Source organism: Orcinus orca, chromosome 8, assembly GCF_937001465.1.
Source record: "Orcinus orca chromosome 8, mOrcOrc1.1, whole genome shotgun sequence".
NCBI lineage: Eukaryota > Metazoa > Chordata > Mammalia > Artiodactyla > Delphinidae > Orcinus > Orcinus orca.
The window spans coordinates 12,553,391-12,574,578 of NC_064566.1; the positions used below are offsets into that span (position 1 = coordinate 12,553,391).

At 48.2% G+C, this 21,188-nt stretch overlaps 1 protein-coding gene across 1 annotated transcript in view; it reads right to left on the reverse strand.

Annotated features, from left to right (window-relative positions):
- The window catches only part of PTPRJ (protein tyrosine phosphatase receptor type J), a 171,550-nt gene extending 150,852 nt beyond the window's left edge, over positions 1 to 20,698 (reverse strand). The window contains exon 1 of the mRNA XM_049713757.1: positions 20,249 to 20,698. Within this exon, the coding sequence (XP_049569714.1) occupies positions 20,249 to 20,683 (435 nt within the window). The 5' untranslated portion in view covers positions 20,684 to 20,698. The remainder of the gene's footprint in view (positions 1 to 20,248) is intronic.
- Between the last annotated feature and the right edge of the window lie 490 nt (positions 20,699 to 21,188).

The following is a 21,188-nucleotide window of genomic DNA, read 5'->3' on the forward strand; positions in this document are numbered from 1 at the left end:
TCAACAATATTTCATTCTTCAGACGTCCATCTGACCATCACATAATTCAAGTTTAAGGTTAGATACTGCAGAGCAGGCACCCCTAAAATTAGCTCTAAAAATGAAATGAATACACCTGATTATCTTTGCAATCAGCTAATACCCACCTAGGCCCATCTGGTTTCTGGCTGCACTTAGAATTTTTCTAGGTACCACAAGGCAAGTGCAGACTGCAGCACAGAACACCAACAGTGACTTGACATCTTCCCGGCGCATTTTTTTAAATATATAATTAATTAATTAACGTTTAAAAAAGATCACACAGAACAGGTTCTACACGAGTCGCGCACGGTCCAGAAGCGGTGGAGGCAGCCACCACACAGCCCAGTTGGCATGTCTACAAATGCAAGTATTACATTTAACATCTGTCTTTAAAAAACGATAACACCCAGTGCTGGTGTGGGCGTAATGAAACAGGCAGTCACATGCATGCTAATGGCAATGTAAACAAGGCACCCCTTTTGGAAAGTCATTTGGCAAGTGGTGTCAAAGAGTATAAAGATGCCTGGAAATTCATCTGGAAGAAATCATTTCTGTTTCACAGAAAAATTGATAGCGTGAAGATATTCATCCCTGCGTTACTTATAACAGTGAAAAACTGGCTGCCGCCTAAATCTCTAAACAGAAAAAAAGTTAAGTGAATGACAGTACACCCAATCCATGCAGTATCCTGCAGCTATAAAAGAAATTATGGTTCTATCATCCATTTATCACCATGGAAAAAGTGTGCTCTTCATTTAGCCTTCTGCCATTAAAGGATCTGAAATTGTCCCTGTCTGTGATGACAATTATTTTAAATAAGAAACAACCTGGAATAAGTCGTAGCTGTAACTACTTTAAAATTACAATAGTTCTCCAACGAGGAGAGATACGTGGCTTTTTTTTCCCTTTCTCTAGTTTCTTTTCTTTTTTTTTCAATATGTATCTATTTATTTATTTTGGCTGCACCCGGTCTTAGTTGCAGCATGTTTAGTTGTAGCATGCAGACTCTTAGTTGGGGCATGCATGCGGGCCCAGGGATCAAACCCGGACCCCCCTGCATTGGGAGCGTGGAGTCCTACCCACTGCACCACCAGGGAAGTCCCCTCCTTTCTCCAATTTCTAAATTTCTTTTAATATTGTTACACTATTCTTATATAAATAGGAAAAAATAAATTTAAAAAAAAAGACCAAACTCATTTTGAGGCCTCTCGGTCTCACATCAACCCTGAGCCTCCCCACCCCAGAATACAGCAGCCACTTGAAATGCAGCCGTGGCTGTTCACTCTTCCATTTATCTAAACAGGGCAGGGCTTCCCTGGTGGCGCAGTGGTTAAGAATCCGCCTGCCAGTGCAGGGGACACGGGTTCGAGCCCTGGTCTGGGAAGATCTCACATGCCGCGGAGCAACTAAGCCCGTGCACCACAACTACTGAGGCTGTGCTCTAGAGCCCGCGAGCCACAACTGCTGAGCCCGTGTGCCCCAACTACCAAAGCCTGCGTGCCCAGAGCCCGTGCTCCAGAACGAGAGAAGACACCACAATGAGAAGCCCGCGCACCGCAACGACGAGTAGCCCCCGCTCGCCGCAACTAGAGAAAGCTCGCGTGCAGCTACCAAGACCCCGTGCAGCCAAAAATAAAATAAATTAAAAAAAAAAACAAACAGGGCAAATACTCCCAGAAAATGCCTCAGCAAGATGACACCAAATTCAGGCCCAGCACAGTCATAAATCCGCATCTCCAATTAAAACAGTCACAACCACAAAAAGTGCCCAGGTAACCGGGCATGGAAATAAAGGGCTGATGACTTGGGGTGATAGGATTGAGAATTATTCTTTAATTTTTTTATTGGTCATAGTCACAATGCCTGGCACAAAGTAGGCACTTGATAAATATTTGAGGCAAAAGTTTTTTGTTGTTGTTGTTTTGATGGGAAATGCACGCGATGCCCCACGCTCCCTGAGTACCAGGGCCCAACACCACGCACCCTTGGGGCCTCAGCATTACCACCCATCTGGGGCCATCTGGACATGGTTTCATAAATTCATAACAACCTGACTCTAGAACCAAGGTGCCAAAGTTTGGTTCCTCACTTGATTTGCTGTGTGTGACTTCAGGCTGGTTGCTTAACTTCTCTGTACCTTGGTTTTCCTTTCCGGTAAAATGAAGGCAACAAGAGAACCACCTCCTTAGGTGATCATAGGATTCACTCAGTCGAAACACATAAAGCACTTGGCACAGTGCCTGGCACATAGAAAGCATTCAATCAATGTCAAGTAATCATTAGTATTGACTGTGATTCCACTTTGCAGACAAGAAAAACTGGGCCCCAGAGAGGTTCAGTAATCTCCCAAGATCACACAGCTAGTAAGAGGCAGTGCTGGGATTCAAATTCAAGTCCAAAGGACTTCAAAATCTGTGCTCTTGGGCTTCCCTGGTGGCGCAGTGGTTAAGAGTCCGCCTGCTGATGCAGGGGACACGGGTTCGTGCCCCGGTCCGGGAAGATCCTATATGCCGCGAAGCAGCTGGGCCCGTGAGCCATGGCCGCTGAGCCTGAGCGTCCGGAGCCTGTGCTCCGCAACGGGAGAGGCCACAGCAGTGGGAAGCCCACGTACCGCAAAAAAAAGAAAAAAAAATCTGTGCTCTTTTTACTAGAGCGCATGCACACACACACATATATATATATTTAGGGGTGCCATGGCAAAAGGTAAAAATATTATGAGATAATTGGAAATAATATGAGATTGAGAGGCAGTTAAATGGGATTCTAGTCGATTGTAACTTGGGGATACTACCAGCTCTGGGGGCTTCCCTGGTGGCATCTTTTTGAGGCAGGCTCCCTCCAAGGCATGAACAGAGAACCAGACAGGGTCCCTACCTCCTGAAGTTCATATTCCAGGGAATGGGGAAACAGAAACAGTAAACCAGTAAGTTAGTTTCTGGTGGTGGTAAGGATGGAGGAAATGAAGCAGGACAGCAATAGAGGGGTCTGGACAAGACACTCGAGTTAAAGCCTGAGAAGGAACCAGAAGGATCTGGGGAAGAACACTGCAGCAAGTGTCCCCCACCCCTGCCCCCCGAGGGAGAGAGGAGGGTGGGCGCCAGTGTCTGCTAAAACAGACGCAGCATGAATGGAATCAGTGAAAAGGGGCGGGTGGACAGGGTGAAGTCAGAGAGGAAGGATGGGTCTGGTCATCCGGATCTAAGGTTTAGGGTCTTACAGGCCACCATTTGGGTTTATACCAAGTGCAACATGAAGCCACATGGGCTTAAGCAGTGGAATAACACACCTTTGGGGGACAAGAAGAGTCTCAGTGGGACTTCCCTGGTGGCACAGTGGTTAAGAATCCGTCTGCCAATGCAGGGGACACAGGTTCCAGCCCCGGTCCGGGAGGATCCCACATGCCGCGGAGCAACTAAGCCCGTGCGCCACAACTACTGAGCCCGCGTGCCACAACTACTGAAGCCCGCGTGCCTAGAGTCCATGCTCCGCAACAAGAGAAGCCACCGCAATGAGAAGCCCGTGCACCACCATGAAGAGTAGCCCCCACTCGCCGCAACTAGAGAAAGCCCACGTGCAACAACAAAGACCTAACACAGCCAAAAATAAAAATTAATTAATTAATTTTTTTAAAACGAGAGAAGAGTCTCAGCATGAAAGTAAAAGAACCTAGCACGTGGCTGGCACTCTATAAAGAAAGAAACCCTAGTTTCCTTCTCCTTGTGTCACTAACCCTATATAACCCTGGACAATCATACCCTTTCTGGGCCTCTGATTCCAAAAAAAGGTTTGGTCTCAGTGGTTCTCAACCCTGGCTACACATTAATACCACATGAAGAGTCTGGAAAAATAAAAATAAGACAATGATGCCGGGGATGGTGTGTGCCCACGCATGCAGGTGCTCAAATCCCACTCGTCAGGAGTGGGAACCTCCAATCAGTATTTTCCCTCTCTTTTTTTTCCCCCCTCAGTCAGTATCTTCTAAAAGCCCCCCAGGTGCAGCCACGGTGGAGAAGAGCCCACCAAAAGTGTATTCTAAGGCCTTCTCCCCCTCTATGGTGTAAGTACTACCCAGGAGAGGTGCCCAAGGACAGAACGAGCCACCTTTTGAGATAGCAAGTTCCTCCTAGCTAAAGATAGTCAAGCAAAAATCACTTTCTCAGAGATGAAACCTAAGAACTGGATACCCTTGAAAGATCCCTTCCAAAAGGGATTTTTGTGGTTTTTTGACTTGCTGAGTGACCCTTCAGTGAGCAAATCGTAGGTCTCATTGTCCCAGCTGAAACCAAAGAGAGCAAATAAAACAGCCTGTGTGCCACCCCTTGCCTTTCTTGTGGCCATGGCAGACATCACTAACTGATCCCAGCACTCTCTCCTGCTGAGCTAGGCCACTCCAAGTGGTCTAAGAATCCCTTCCATGCAGGGCTGGAGCAGCCACTATCAATCACTTGAAAATGGACATAAACTGGAACCCATTTGTCTTCCCTAGCCTAATGTCCCTCAGGTCCTTTCTCACTCTGACATTCTTTGAGGTGATAATCCTTTTTATCTTCCTATAAGCAATGATTAACTACCGAGTTGCCTGGCAATGAGCTCAGCTGGTTTGACTGGGAGATCACATGTTCTATCCCTGAGGGCAGGTTTTGCTTTATTTTGCTTTATTCTCTCAAGCTCAGTCTCTTTGTCCTCCCCAGGTGACATCTCTCCCCCGCTCCAAGTAGCTGCACCCCCAAACATTGACTGAACAGGGCCTGAGACAGACTCTATGATTAGATCAGGGCAAACCAGTCCCATTCCTGGAAAAGCTCATCAAAGCCGGTGCCCTATTGCTATTACTGATAGTTGAGACAATAATAATGAGGCCAGCTGGCATTTATGGAGCACTTTCTGTATGCCAGTCCCCATGCCTGGCTGGGGCACGCTGGGGGCTCCCCATGCATTTTCTCATGGAATCTCAATCACAGTCCTCTGAGGTATTTATTATCACCATTTGGCGCAAGAGAAAATTCAGGCCTTGAAAGCTACTAAATTGTTGTTGATCACAAAGCAGCAGAAAGGAGATTACGGAACAATCCCATCCCCGGCTCTGCGCGAGTCCCTTCACCTCTCTGTGCCTCAGTGCTAAAATGGCCATAATTAAAAGGACGAAGAGGGAGCCCAGCACAGTGTGTGACAGTACAGCGGACAGCTTGGAAGAACTTGCTGGACTCTGGGTGAAAGACTAGAGCCCCTAAAAAGAGTAGGTCCTAACCAGGTGTGACCAACACTGAGAGAGGAGCCCTTTTTTGGCTTCACAAAGTGATGTGTTCCCGAAGAGCTGTGTGAATACCCAGCTTTCAGAAAGCCAACCTCCTCGCCCCGGGGCAGGCACCATGGGCACCATGGTACCACCGTTTCAGTAGGTTTCCGGGGTTCTTCCTCCTGCCTCATTCCTGCCGGGCTCCCTGTCACTGGCTCTGAAGGCGTCATCTCCAGGCTTATGCCCTGGAGCCTCTAAACACTCTAAAGGCTGAAAATTGCTCCAGGGAGGTGGTGGGAGGGGGAACTTACCAGCGAATCCCTTTGTAATGGGATTTCCCTTTGACCAGGTCTATCTCTTGAGTGGAACTTAGCATATCTGGCCTCCCTCCTAATAAACACTAAGCCTTTCCTTCAATTTCACATCCCCTGCAGTAGAGCTTAGCACCACACATATCACGTTAACACGGGCTTCCTGTCCCACCCGGCAGGGTGAGGAAAAGTGGAGCCTGGCACGGGAGTACCTATCACAGCATCCCTAAAGAGTACTCACTGCATGAGCAGAGGTGGAATATGAGTCCTCTTCTGAGATCTAGCAATGTGGCTATAAATGCGCTTGTTAGTTTAGACCTACTGTCTCACAAGAGGAAGTCAGTGACGCAATCACCTGGGAATGGAAGGACAGCTGGGCCCCTACTAACAAAGACGATGCTACCCCTCAGGGACGTTTGGCAATATCTGGAGACATTTTTTATTGTCACAAGTTGGGGGAAGTGGGTACTGGGATCTATCAGGCAGAGGCCAGGGTTGCTGCTAAACGTCCTACAGTGGCCAGGACAGCCCCCAAACAAGGAATTATCAGGCCCCAAATGAGGTTGAGAGACGCTGCTCTAAAGGAAAAGAAGCTGTCCCCACTCACCCCAACCACACTGGGACACAACCTCAAAGCCAAAATGCCGGATTCCAGGGGACAGCAAAGGCTAAGCGCTACATGTGCCTCTTCCAAAGGAAATCAAAAGGCTGGTCACAAACTCTGTGGTCAGACGGAGGCTGAGGGTCTGAGCCTCACCCCCACCCAACACGTGGCCCTTTTTCTTTTGCAATGTTTACTGATACTTAATAAGTGCTAAATACATACCGTATCTTATGTACGCCCTGTAACAGCCCTAGAGCTGAGTCATATACTCACCACTACTTTATAGATAAGCGAAATGAGGCACAGAGGTTAAACAACATGGTAAAACAAGGAATTCCCAGGCAGCCTTCTTCCTCGAGAGCCCTAGCTCTTAACCACGGCACGTACTGTCTCTCAGCCCCATGAACAAGCCTACAAGACTATCAACCGAAGTGACTTCAAGCTCTCTGATGTCCACCCTCACAGGGATGGACTCCCAGTAGCCAGATACAATGAGGCTACATTGGATGTTATCACTGGTTTGAGAGACGCACACGTCTGAGCCATGAAAACAATTTCAGCACCAGGTCTGAACGGTAATAAGGACGCAGGATCAGAGATGGTTTCAGGTAGAGTGGTTTGCAGGAGGAGGTGATCTTGAGGAACGGATTGAGGCATGAAGTCAGAAGATGGGTGCTTGATGATGAGGCCAAACTATATGGAGCAGAGCTAGGTATAGCAAACTAAGAAAGACAGGCTACCCAAGGCCTATCCCGAGGCCATGGGTATGAGACACCCGCGAGCTCAGGGCTTTGAGACCTACCCCTGACCAATCTGAGATCTTTGGATTATGGCATCTCCCCTACTCAGGGGCCCCAAGCTGTACCCCCCTCCCCAGCCTCTGAGAGCTGTCACCATCAAAGACCCAGAGACACTCTCTTCTGATTCCAGAAACCCGGTCCACCCATCCCAAGCTCTGACAGCCCTCCTGAACCACCAGAAGCCCCCTCCCCCTTTCAGGACTCACCCAGAGAACCTGTCCTTCAATCCGAAGGCCCTGGGACTGCTTCCACTACCCTGTGCTTTGAACCCAGACCTCTCAGCAGGAAACATCCCCCTAGACGACACTCCAGCTAGCAGCCCTCAGCTCCCTTCGAGGGCTCGGGGGCCCTCACATCCCATTCTGGTCTCAGAAGCACAGCAACCCACCAGAAGGTTTCTGTGGACTTTGAGCCTTTTTTCTCATTTCGAAGCTCTTCACTCTCCATCCTGTACAGAGACCTACATCCCGGAAGTCTGAGGGTTGAGCACCCTCCCCCAATCTGAGGATGTATTTCATACCACCCACCACCCCAGCTCTAGCTCAGGCCCCTCCCTTCCTTGGCCCAGGCTTGGGGTTCAGCTCTTCTCTCTCTCTCCCATACCAGGCACAGGCGCACCCCTTTACAGCCTTAGTGCGGAGCTGATCCTCAGCCTTTCCCACTTGTGGCTCTGATACCCTGATACTCAGTCCTTGTCCCCAATCTCAAGCTCTCAGCTCTTCACCCCGATCTGAGTTTCATCCCCCTGCCCAGGTCTTAGGCTCTCAATTCCTCCTACATCCGTCGCTTGCACTCAGTACTCACACTTCCACTCACTGGGTCAGGGTCCAGTGAGGAATCCATCCCTGGGATATGCCCAGCCCCCTTTCCTCTTAGGATGAGCTCTCTAGCCCTGCAAAACAGGCGCAGATGCGAAGCACCCCCCAACCATACTAGCAGATCCCCATGGGAGATCGTGGAAGAGGGAGTCCTGGGGGTGCAAAGTAGATGGTCTGGCCTCACAACCAGGGTCACCTGACCCATTGTGCCACAGAGAGGGGAGCGGGAGGGGCTCTGAAGGGCTGGGAGCTGCTGGCCACATGCTCCTTCCCACCCATGTGACTCTTCTCCCTTGGAGATTCCCCGCTGCCACCTCTCCACCCCTGCCCCCCATATCCTTCTGGAAGAGGAAGGGACAAGCCCTCCTGTCCAGGGTCAGAGCCTCAGTGCCCTGCCTTCTCCATGATTCCAAAGCACAACTGGTGAGTGCAAGGGGGCCGCCTCTCCCTGACTCCCCCCCACCCCGACCCCCCGCGGGTCAGGCAGAATGGCTGGCCTGTGCTGCCTCTGCACACAGGAAGTCACCCTCCTTCAACGCATTGCCTTGAGGCCTGCCTTCCCACCCCACCCTGGAAATCTGGATCTCCCCTGGGCAGTTTTCTATTAAGCCTGCAATAATCTCAAAAAAAAAAGAAAGAAAGGAAGAAAGAAAGACAGGCTAGGCTGGAGAGTACTAGATCTAAAAGAAGGGATTAGTGCTTGTTAAGTATTTTCTGCCTGAAGCAAGGATTTGACGGATCGGGATGGCCTCCCCACAAGGAGAAAAGACAAACAGGACCATTACTCTACTCCAGTTAAGGGTGGCTTATGGCTGGTTGTATGTTCTCTCTCTCTCTCTCATGATCTCCTGCTCTAGCTTAATTAACATTATTGTCTTTTAGAGATCGTTAGGATTCAAAGTGAATATAGGCCCACATCTTCAGATGTGCCAACATGTCATCTTAAATAAGAGCTCCTGTCCTGCACCCTTACAATTTCTCTTCACACGGTAGGATCTGGTGACCACTCTAGACAACAATGCTCCCGGGCACTAAGGCAGAAGTTGTTTGAACACCTGCACAGCAAGTCTGCTCAACCTTGGGCACGTGGCAGCTGCAGCCCCAGAGTCAGGAGGCACTGTGTTAATATGGGTGAGCTGGGAGCGAACACTTAAGCCACAATCCAGATTGGGTGCCTCACACACCTTCCCTCATTTAACCCTAATAACACATGGCCCAGCAATTATTACCCATTTTCCAGATGATGTAACAAGTTCCAAGGCATGGCTGTAGAGAAGAACATAGACCTGGGTCCATGCTTCTGCTGACACCAAAGCCCATGCCCTTTTCCATGCTTCTCTTCTTATGGGACACCCTAAAGGCATGTCATCCATGCCCAATTTCAAGCTTTATGAAATCCAAATTCATTCACAACAGGAAAGCCAAGACCCCAACTTGATGCCATTATTTCATTCATTTGACCTGGGCCAAGGCCCCAAAGTTTCAGGCAGCCTTTACCACTTACGGCTCCAGGACCTAAAATCCACGGCAAAATCCCTCTTATCTTCTGTGGTTTGGGGAAGCATTTCATTCCTGCCATGTCCTGGCACTTGAGCAGCAAGTATCAGTGTGCCTCCCATCCCACAGGAAGATGACCCTCCCACCTGTGAGAATGGCCCTCAAGCCTGCTGTCCTTCCAGGAGACTCACACACACCCTGGCCCATGTAGGCAATCCTCCCAGATCTCCCCGTGTCCCCAAGGAAACCCACAACTAGCTGGTTGAGGTTCCGGCACAGTGTGTGGCCATGGACCAGATTTTAAGTCTTTGGCCTCGGTTTCCTTCCCTGTACCTACAACATAGGATTACACGAGTTAATACATACAAAGTGCTGACAGCAATTCATAATAACTATTCAACCTATGGTAGCTACTATTTTTATCATCTTCACTTATCCTAAGGCAATCCTCAGAGATGTGTTCAGAGATTTAATCACAAAGTCATCTGAATAGTCTTTATTACAGCAAAAAGTTCTGGAAACAAACCAGACAACAGGATGAATGAGATAAATTAAGGCACCTCCATATAATGCAATGGGATGCAACAGCTGAAAGTTAGAGAAGGGAAGAATATTTACTCTCAAGGGAAAAATGTTTGCAACATATTATCACTACTTTACGAAATGCCCCTGAGAAGAGCAGAGGAGAGTGAACTCACACCCCCAGAGGGTCTGCAGGGTACAGATTTGTTTGTTGTCTCCTGTATTTGCTGAAATTTTTCTAGATGCAACCATGTTTGTTTGTTTGTTTAAAGAAATAAAAATGTTTTTCAAAAGACTTTCTACTGAGTAACAGTGACCCTCCAGGAAGAAGCCTCATGTTTATGCTGTGACCTCCTGGGGTACCAGCATCTAACCCAATAAAAAAGAAAAAGAAAAATATAAATTACAAAGCATGTGTAGGAAGGAATCCTATTTTAGGAGAAAGAGATAGATAGAACAAGCATAAAAAAAGACAAAGATCACCCGTCATAAAATGGTACCAGGAGTTAATTTCAGGAAAGTGGAGATTACAGATAATTTTGCTTTCTTTTTTTTATTTTATTTTATTTTTATTTATTTATTTTTGGCTGCATTGGGTCTTCCTTGCTGTGCGTGGGCTTTCTCTAGTTGCGGCGAGTGGGGCTACTCTGTCGTGGTGCGCGGGTTTCTCACTGCAGTGGCTTCTCTTGTTGCAGAGCACGGGCTCTAGGCGCGCGGGCTTCAGTAGTTGTGGCACGTGGGCTCAGTAGTTGTGGTCCGTGGGCTCTAGAGCGCAGGCTCAGTAGTTGTGGCGCTCGGGCTTAGTTGCTCCGCGGCATGTGGGATCTTCCCCGAGCAGGGCTCGAACCCGTGTCCCCTACATTGGCAGGCAGATTCTTAACTGCTGCGCCACCAGGGAAGTCCCTGCTTTCTTTTTTATGTATCTGTATTTTCAAATTTTTTATATTTAAAAAAAAGAGAAAAACAGAACTGACTCATAGGGGAATCAAATCAATCTCTGGATCAGGATCCTCCAGTCAACTGCACTAACAGCCCCCAGACAGGGATCCGCATGAGTCCAGTGCAGATCACCATGAGTGGAATGAGGGCAGCATGGTCTGGAGGTAAACAAAAAAAAAAAAACATCTAGGCCGTGAGTCTCAGTCCTCCACTGTCCACCAGATGGGTGAAGCCCTCAGAGCCTCAGCTCCCCTGAGACGTCCTAAGTTCTCACTCAAAGTAGACCACACACTGGACGTGTGGTCCAGTGGTGGTCCAGTGGACGTGTGGTCCACAATTGTTAGCTCCCTAACAAACCCATTTACCAAAGGACGCAGAGCACGGCCAATAGCTTGTCCCACTGGGGTGGTCCCCCCGAATTATCCAGAAGGGCAACTACTTAAAGTCAGGCCTCCTCAGTTGCCAGTCAACACCCTCTCCTCCTAAGGGCCTTCCTGGACCAGCCACTGCATAATGGTTTTCAGTCATATATGGGGGCACTGATGATGCACATTTGGGGACTTTATACTAGTTTTCCACCGTCCCTGGAAACAGAAACCACCTGCATGCCCACCCCCACCCCACACCTTCCATCACTCCATTCCCTATAATAATGGCTTCCAGGGTTTTTGGCAATGATTGAAGCCATGATTAATTCACTTTATATGCAATTCAGTACATTCACACACACACACACCACACACATATATAACTGAAACAAGTTTCATAAAGGAATACTTACCCTTCCTACATACAGTAGATGCCAATATTTTCTATCATTTTTTAATAGATAGAATATATTCTGTCTATTAAAATCACCAAACTGATTTTATGACCCATGGTTTTAAATATACTGCTTTACAACATGCAAGTCTATGATTTGGTTTTCTAAACCACACTTTAAAAGAACATTTTCTGGGACATATTAGGTAGACTCATATACAACTACCAGTACCAAAGGACCAAAAACAGTAATTTCATATGGCTCAACCTAATAATTATGTATGAACCAAACTAGGGGACTCAACTGCCCCATTTGCCTCTTGAAAGCTAATTCTAAATTTGACTAATGTTAAAAACTGGGCTACACGATGAATGTACATTATTATTGTGCAAAAGACAGATGGCACCTGAAATGGACTGGACAAGACACTGAGAGATAGTCTGAGCCACACCTTAAATGGGAATAACAATGACAAACTCACAGGGATGCTATGAGAACTGAATGAGTTCACATATGTTGAAGGCCTTGCAAACTATAAGGTAAAATTAATATTCTCATTTTTGTAAGTAGTAAAGTATGCCAGTGTCTTGGCAAAACAAGACCACAAGTGTGGTCCATGCTTAGTGGGGAAGGAATAATCGCCATGACACAAGGACATGAAAACATGGTAGCCCCTCAGCCAGTAGCAGGAAATGCAGCATCACCTCGCTGCCATGGAAACAGGGTGGCATGGTCCACACAGACTCCCTCAACTTCCCATCTCCTGCAATTAGAGTCAAGGATTATGTCTTTAAACTTTCAGTTGGTGGCATAAAATAAGTCCTCTTGGTCCTACAGAAAATGTCCCCAGAGATAGGAGGTGGCCACAGCCAGAGCTGGCCAGGTCACAAGAGAAAGAGAGACACTCAAGGAAGACCCTGTTGCTTTAAAGGACATGGTCATTATTCCTGTGCTCTTTGGGGGCAAAGACCACACTGGCCATTCTTCAGTCATATCTTGTGTTCATCTGACCTATATTAATTCAATTATATTAACTTGTCAAAAGAGAAATATAATTTAAATTATGCTAGCCGAGAAGCCTACACTACTTCACATTATACATTTTAATATATATATAAACACATATATATATGTATGTATGTATACCATCCATTGTGGATTTAATCTCTTAAATCCAATTTAAAATTTTTTGTAACACAATGTTTACAATTCATAATTATGGCCTTTTGCCCTAACTTTAAAAACCTAATTCTTGAGAAAATGAAGTAATATTCTTAAATTTCTATATCTATTTACAAGGAACTTTAATATAATGTGATCCCATTTAACTTATCCAACTACCCTGTGTGAAAGGTACCACTGCTATTATTAGCATTTTAGAAATGTGAACGCCAAGGATCAGAAAGGTTAAGGCACACAGCTAGTTAGATGGTGGAGCTAGGATTCCAACTTGGCAGGCTGGCTCTCAGGTCTATACTCTCTTCATCACCCAGGGGTCTTACTTATCTCTGAGTTCCTAAGGACAAGGGCTGCATCTAAAATAATTGGAAAATATATGTAATTGAAACACAAATTAGAGACAAAGGACTAACTTCCTCAGTTTCCAAAGCGCTTGTACAAATTGATAACAAAAAGACAATCTTTTTTTTTTTTTAATGAACAGGGAGTTAACCCCCGCCCCACCAAAAAAAAGAAGGAATTAATGCAAATAGCCCAAAACAAGAAAAAAATGCTCAAAATTGAAGCTATAACTAAAAGTAACAGGATACAATTTTTTACCTCTCAGGCTGGCACACATTTACAAATTTAACAATCCTCAATTCAGCTGAGAGTATGGAGAAACAGACACTCTCCAAGCCTATGCATGCAGGTACAAACTGGGGAAAATTTAACAGCCATCAAATTTTTAAATGCATGTACCCTCTAACCCAGCCATCCTAAAATTAGAAATTTACCCTATGGAAATTCTTGTGAAGGTTACAAGAAATATGTATCAAAGACACTCTCTGAAGCATGATTCCTAAAAAGGGGGTCAGAGTGTCTAAAAACAACTTAACTGTCCATTGACAGGAGAATGGTGAAATAAACTATGGGAAAGTCACACATCAGATTAGGCAGTCATTTAAAGGAATGAGTTAAAACTATGGGCACAGATATGAAATAATCTCCAAGATAACTAAGTATTAAAAAATTAAAAGCCTAAGTAGAAAACAATGTATATATAATGTTTCCTTTAATGTAACTTTTTAAAAAGCTCAACACAGATACTTGTATACATTACATAGAAACTTTTTTTTCCTGGGAGGAAACCAAGGTTACCCACAGGGTTATCTCTTTGAAGAGGACTGATACTTTTCTAAATGTTACAGTTTTAGATTGGAGGGTTTTCAACCTGGGCTTCATGGTCTATTTTAAGGAGTCTGTGAAACCCCTGAAATTGGATACTGAATTGTAAATGTGTGCATTTCTTTTAGGGAAAGGATTCTTCGCTTTTGCATACCCTGTAAGGGTCTTAAACCTCTCCCTCCCCTGAAAGATTAAGAACCACTGTGTTGGACCCGTATTGGTGCTGAGTTTTAATATTCACTCACTTCTTTGCTCAGAAGCCATGAAACAGCATTGGATTGTGACCAGCACAGGCACTCAGAAAAACACCACCCCATCCCTGCCCTGGAGAAGGAGATAGTTTGTGGCATAATAATGACATTGTCTGCTCAAGCCTCAGAAATGGCAACAGGGCACAGCTTCCCTCTAACAGGAAGAAGGAAAAGTGGAACTGAAAATTATTTGCATGTTTAAAATTAGACCTTCTGTGGGAACTGACACTACTTCGCTTTCAAAGTGCCTCCCATCTGCTGTCTCATTGCCACCACCCGTCACCCAGGCATTTACATGCCGTGGAAATTCTGAGACAATAGGATGACTATTAAGGAATCCTATCACTGATAAGGAAGTAATAACAAATTTCCTACAGCTCCCGTCTTCCAAGAGGTCACCAGAAAAGCCACTGGAAAGCCATACGGGGAGGTGACAAAATTGCTGTGGACTTCTCTGGTCTGAGAGACCTGCAGCTTCCAGGGATCTCCACTTAGACACTCTCTGCCCCTCTCATGACCACTCCTTCCCTGGCAAATCCAGTGCCAGCCCTTTCTCTGGAGGGGCAGCAAAGACGTCACATGCACAGCCTGTATCACACCTGTGACTGGTTAGCCGGGGGTGATCAGAATGATGTCAGCCCCACAGCCTGTAAGAGTCACGAGGCCACCTGCTTCTCTTGCTCATCACCAGGACCTCCATTCAGTGCCTGTCCCACATCCAGCACGTCCCCAATTGAAGCAATTTATCACATTTACAAGTGTGCCGTAACCACAGCATCTTTCCATAATTCCGTACTCAATATTTTTCTTTAGCTTAACTTTTTATTAAGTTTAAACAAATTTATTTACCATGACCCTCATGGGTTTGACATCTCACTTATAACTTTTTTACTAACGCTCCCCTAAAATAAATAATTATTAACATTTTTCTAAAATGTTCTGTGAGCCAAGTTCATTTTGCACACCACTAGGGTTATTCCGCACCCCTGTGTGGGAGACACTTAATAAATATTTGTTACATGAATTAATGACTTGAAGCCCCACCTCCCCTCCGCAGATAACAGCAGCAGCCACAACTAGCAACGGGGAGACTCGGAATTTACAGAGCAGTTCCTCTTCCATCTGACTTGATCCTCTCCGCCACCCAGTGAAGCAGGAAGTATTAGTCCCATTTTCCAGATAAGGAAATGAGGAGTCACAGAGGTTAAGTGGCTTGCCCAAGTCTAGGCAGCTACTAACTGGCTGAGCGAGGACCTAAACCCTGGTCTTTCCATCCCAGATCCCATTCTGTCTCCACTAAAGCAGGCCTGCCTCACATACTCAGGCTCCCAAAGAAACGTGAGCAGGAAAGGGGGTTCCTGGGCTGTCTGTGTTACAAATGGAGTAGATTCTACAGGGTTTAGAATGCAGAAAACCCAAAATGACTCCCTGTCCCATCAGGGTTCAGGCCCCACAAGCCTGTCCTTCACCACAGGTCAGTCACCTCCTTTTTATTTCCCCCTCCTTTTTTTATTGAAATATAGTCGATTTACAATGTTGTGTTAATTTCTGCTGTACAGCAAAATGATTCATTTATACCTATATATACATTCTTTTTAAAATTCTTTTCCATGATGGTTTATCACAGGATATTGAATATAGTTCTCTGTGCTATACAGTAGGACCTTGCTGTTTATCCCTTCTGTATATAATAGTTTGCATCTGCTAACCCCGAACTCCCAACCCATCACTCCCCTACCACCCACCCCTTGGCAACCACAAGTCTGCTCTCTATGTCTGTGAGTCTCTTTCTGCTTCATAGATAGGCTCATCTGTGTCACCTCCTCTCTTAGCTGCACACTGAAGACTTTTGTAAAACACATCAATTCTTCCAGCACAGGACGGTAAACTGGAGCGGCAGAGATGGCAAACCCACCTCTGCCATGTACTAGTTATGAATCTTTGGTAAGTTCTGAACCTCAGTTTTCTCCCAAATAAAACGGGATCAGGGAATTCCCTGGAGGTCCAGTGGTTAGGACTCAGTGCTTTCACTGCTGGGGCCCAGGTTCGATCCCTGGTCAGGGAAGTAAGATCCTACAAGCCACGTGGTGTGGCCAAAATTAAAAAAGAAAAAACATTAAAATAAAATAAAATGGGACCATGAATAGCACCTACCTCTCAGTTATTTCTGCAATGGTCAAATGAGATAATGCATTAAAACCCTTAGTGCCTGCCACATATAAAGTTACCTATTAATTAATGTTGTCAGCAGCATTCTATTCGAAGGGAAAATTGCCTCTTACCCTACACTCTAAATAATTCCCTTGGCCAAGCAGTGAATGAACTAAGTAAGTAACTGCTGATGAAGTGCTGGCTAAACCCAGGCCTACAGTCATTCAGCAACTCTACCTGGGCCTCAACCCCAAGCAAAGATTACTTTTAGGAGCTAAATAACCTCTTTGCTGACCGAAATTGCTCGCTCAGGAGCCAGGATTCTCTCTGCTTAGGAAACCTTGGGTGTTCTGTGGTTATCTTCACCGTGTGGCTAAACTTGAAGTCGGCTCAAAGTCACAGTCTAACCATAAACCAATTTGCTCTGTTTTCTTAAACTGTCTGCAAACAAAACATAATTGTTTGGTTTTTCCGTTGTTGTTCTGAAGCAAAACAAAAATATTTAAAGTCACCCCTATGAGAATTTTAACAAGCAAGTTCAAGGGGAGTCAAAATAATTTTTTGTACCCTGGATGAAACAGGTAGGTAAGAGGGCTTAAGGATTAGCTACAGTAGACAATAAACACAAACAGCTATTATTCACCAGGAAACAAGAAAACAAAGGAAAAGCAAATCCAAAACACTATAAGACCAACAAAACAGCTATCACTCACCAGTTTGTTTGTTTGTTTTTCATTCTAAAGCAGCCCACTATCAAGCTGATTTTATAAAGAATCTGTCAGGACTGCTTTTCTCCAAAGAAGGAGGCAAGGGGAAAAAACTGCTTTGTCACATTGCCTAAAACATACACACAAACCAAAATTAGTGGGCAAAAATGCTACAAGAATGGGTGAAGTCACCGCACCCAGCAAAGTCCTCATGTTGGAATCATCTCTGGCCATCCTTCCTGTCTTGGAGAAGGGGGATGAGAAGCCAGGTTAAAAAATTGCTTTTCCAGCCCTACTAAGCATTAAGTCTTCCAGCACCTCAGCTTCCTTGCTTCCGTATCCATTATCATGAATGCCCAAACAGAGCTTCATCTTTTCTACAACTTGGCCATTTTTTAAGCTGCTACAGTTGATTCCATTTAAAAACACACACCATCCAAGCCTTACAAAACCAACCAAGTGTTAGGGAGGCAGTCGGATAACTTCACCCACATTTCCTATACGTATGGTACAAGTTTCAGAAATCTCAAATATGACTTTCAATCTCAAATATGATTCGACTTTGAAAAACTCAATTTACACCCACAGTTTCAGGAGTACACAGTGAGGCAGGGCTGTGCCTATTGTAAAATTAAGAACAGAGAGAAAACATGGCCCAAAAAACAGCATCATGAAAGTCTGAGGCACGGGCAAGTGACACAGGTTCCAGTCCCAGCTCCTCTACTGTCTTGCCAGGTGACCTCAGCCCAATCACTGTCTTCCCTGGGCCTCAATAGCCTTATCAAAAAAAAAAAAAGAAAAAGAAAAAGAAAAGAAACAAGCAAAGGAACAAAGAAAAAGGACTTTGAGCTATCTTGAAGTCTGGTCCAGCTCAAAAACGCGCTGAATCCCCGAAATACCCAATATCAAAATAGACCGTCAAATGTGGATTTTGAAGATGCTTTTTCAGAGAGCCTTTTAGACTTCCTATTTTATAATGTATCCAAAAATGAGAAATAAAGAGCCCTCTCGAGTTTCTACAGGACAAATTAGAGAGGAAGGAAATACCTGAATAGGGGACAAGTGTAGCGTGGCAAGATGCTATTGAAACACAAGGAAGGATTGGGCAAGAAATAAATTTACCCAAGAAACGTTTCGCTGATTCAAAGCACAGCTAGCAACCATCAGGGCCCAAGCAAAACCATAAATAATATAATAAAATATATATGTACCAAAGTAAACTAAAAATAAATGAAGTATTTCTTTAGTATTAACTTTGGTACAAAAGATCTTCAATATGAGGCAATATTTTTTTAATCTCATATACTATTCTCAATGAATTTCCTTACAGGGTCAGGGAGAAGACAGTCCATACACACTGTACCTTAATGTTAACCCCATCTGGACACACTTTTTTTTTTTTTTTTTTTTTTGCGGTACGCGGGCCTCTCTCACTGTTGTGGCCTCTCCCGTTGCGGAGCACAGGCTCCGGAGGCGCAGGCTCAGCGGCCATGGCTCACGGGCCCAGCCGCTCCGCGGCACGTGGGATCTTCCCAGACCGGGCACGAACCCGTGTCCCCTGCATCAGCAGGCGGACTCTGAACCACTGCGCCACCAGGGAAGCCCTGGACGCACTTTAATGTTTACAAAGCTCTTTCAGACACTGGCCAGTGAAAGTCCCTCAAACAACGCTATGGGGCAGGTGGTCCCATGCTACAAAAGCTATTAACTGAGGATGGAGGAGACGGAAGAGCAAGTCCAACCTGCACCCGGCCCTGGAGCTGGTCTTCTGACACCTAATCCAATATTCTCTGCAGGAGGTCACAGAGCCTTCCAGGCCTTCAGGACAGCCTGTTCAAAGCCTGCCGAGGAAAACTGTGCGGGGACACTAGCAACCAGAGCGTCCTTTGGGTGCTGAGAGTTGTCGCAGCCCCCAGGCCTCAGCTGCCTTCTTGTCCTGCCTGCTGGGCTGCATTGCTGCCCCAAGGCTGACGTCTCTGCTCTCAGACAATCTTTTTATTTGTGCTTGAAAAGTTTTCCCTTGTAATAACCTACAATGGAAAAGAATCGAAAGTATATATATAGATATATACATATATATGTATACCCGAATCACTTTGCTGTACACCTGAAACTAATACAATATTGTAAATGAACTACATTTCAATTTAAAAGAAAGAAAGAGAAAGGAAGGGACCTGGAAAAGAAAAAAAAAACAGTTTTCCCTGAAGCCAGGTTCCATACCCAGCCAGTAACTCACTTCCCAGGTTTTCAAACATCATGTCCTCAGAGCCGCTGTCTGTATAAAAGAAGCAAGGTTTTTCCTTCACAAAATGCACAACAGGGGTATCATCAGGGCCCTTTCCACTGCGAGTTCAAGACCCTAGCAGTCTCCTAGAAAGCTGTGAGGACGAACCCGCTGGCTCAGCTCCCGCCGCAGGGCTGGGTGATTCTGCTTTTTCACTTCCAGTTCCCTATCTGTGAAATGGGGACATCTCCCAGCTGCCCGGCCTCACCCCGTGGGAACACCGTGAAGGGGAAACGGCGCTTTCAGAAAGATCGTCACCAAAACGGCAGGCACAGCATTATCTGAAAAGCGAAGCTAGAAAACAGGGCGGGGAGGGGGGGGGAGCCGGCGCCCACAAAGCACGAATTAAGCATCCAGGGAAGCAAGCAGCTTCTCCGGGAAGAGGACCGTCGCCCGGAGGCACGCCTGCGAGTGGCCACCTTCTCCCCAGGCTGAGAACTTTCCCCAGAAGCAGCGCCCTCTGCCCGGAGGCCCCGCGCCTCTCCCACTGCCCGCCGCCCAGCGCCCGACCCTGCCCCGGCTCCCCGCGGCCGCCGTCGCTGCCCTTCGGCCCGGCCCCTCGGGCCCCCGCAGGCCGGGTCGGAGGTCGGCTGCGGCTCGGCCAGGCCCGCCCGGCTCCGCGTCGGGAGCCCTCCACAAACACGCCCCCTCCGGCCGCCTCGGGCTGGCGAGCCGGGCCCGCGCCGGCCAGATGTGACCAGCTCGGGTCAGGGCCGGGCCAGAGACGGCCTGCAGCCCGCGCGGGGCCGGCCACGGGGAGGCTCCGGGCACCCGGGACCCCGAAGCCCACCACCCTCCCTCGCGTACGCGGCAGCCGGGGAAACGGCTCGGTCGCCGGCGCGCGAGGCCGGCCTCCAGCAGCGGGGGGCCCCGAGGACGCGGACCCCCCGCCACCTCCCCCGATCCCCGCAGGCAGGGCGCACCCGGGCAGGTGCAGGGGCTGCCAGTCCCGCCCCCACCCTTCTCGCGCCCCCCCACGGGCCCACCCATCTCACCTGGCCCAGGCGCAACAGCAGCAGCAGCGGCGGCAGCGCCCAGCGGAGCCGGGGCGAGCGCGGAGGCGGCCGCGCCTCCCGCGCCGCCTGCTTCATTCCCCGCGCGCCCTGGAACGTGCCCGGGACGCGCGAGTCGGGCCCCGCCGTGCTTCCGAGCCCCGGCGCCCTAGTCGCCGCCTCCAGCCGCCGCCTCCGCCTCCTCCTCCTCCAGCCGGTCCGCCTCGTCCCCGCTCCGCCCGCCCCGGGCTTCCCCGGGGACATGGCAGCAGCGGCGGCGGCAGCGGCCACACGGCGGAGCCTGGCGGGGCTGCAGCGGGGTGGACGCGTCCCTGGGCGCGCAGGGGCTTCGCAGGGCGGAGCGAGCGGCGCCCACCCCCCGCGCTCAGCGCCCTGATCCCGGCTCCGGCGGCTCCGGCTGCCTCCTCCGCGCGTCATGCGGATGGGGCTGCAGGGAGCCTCGGCGAGCGCTCAGCCCCCTCCCTCCCCTCCCCCTCTGAATATTCATCGCTTCCTCCCACCCCGGCCGGCCGACCGGCTGCCGAGCACCGCGGCCCATCGCCGCCCTCCCGCTGCAGCCCCCGCCCCCGCCGGGCCGGCCGGGCGGCTGGGAGGGGGCGGCGGCGCTCCCCGCGCGCTCCCGGGCGGCTCCCCTCCGGCGGGCAGAGGAAGCTCCCCCGCCTTGCCCGCCCTCTCCGCCCAGCCCTCCCACATTCCTGGGACTCGGCACCCGGGACGCGGCTCTGCGGCTCTCGAGACGCGAGCCCGTACCCCTCTGCCCGGTTCCATGGCCCCGAGTTTGGGTCACCAGATGTTGACCGAGACCCCTGCCGAGGGCACAGCCAGGCCTGCGTTAAGACGGCAACCCAGGGAAGGCCTGGTTGACCTTCGCTGGGTTGCCGGCGAAGGCTTGGAGTGGCAGTGGAGGTGCATGAACCCCTAA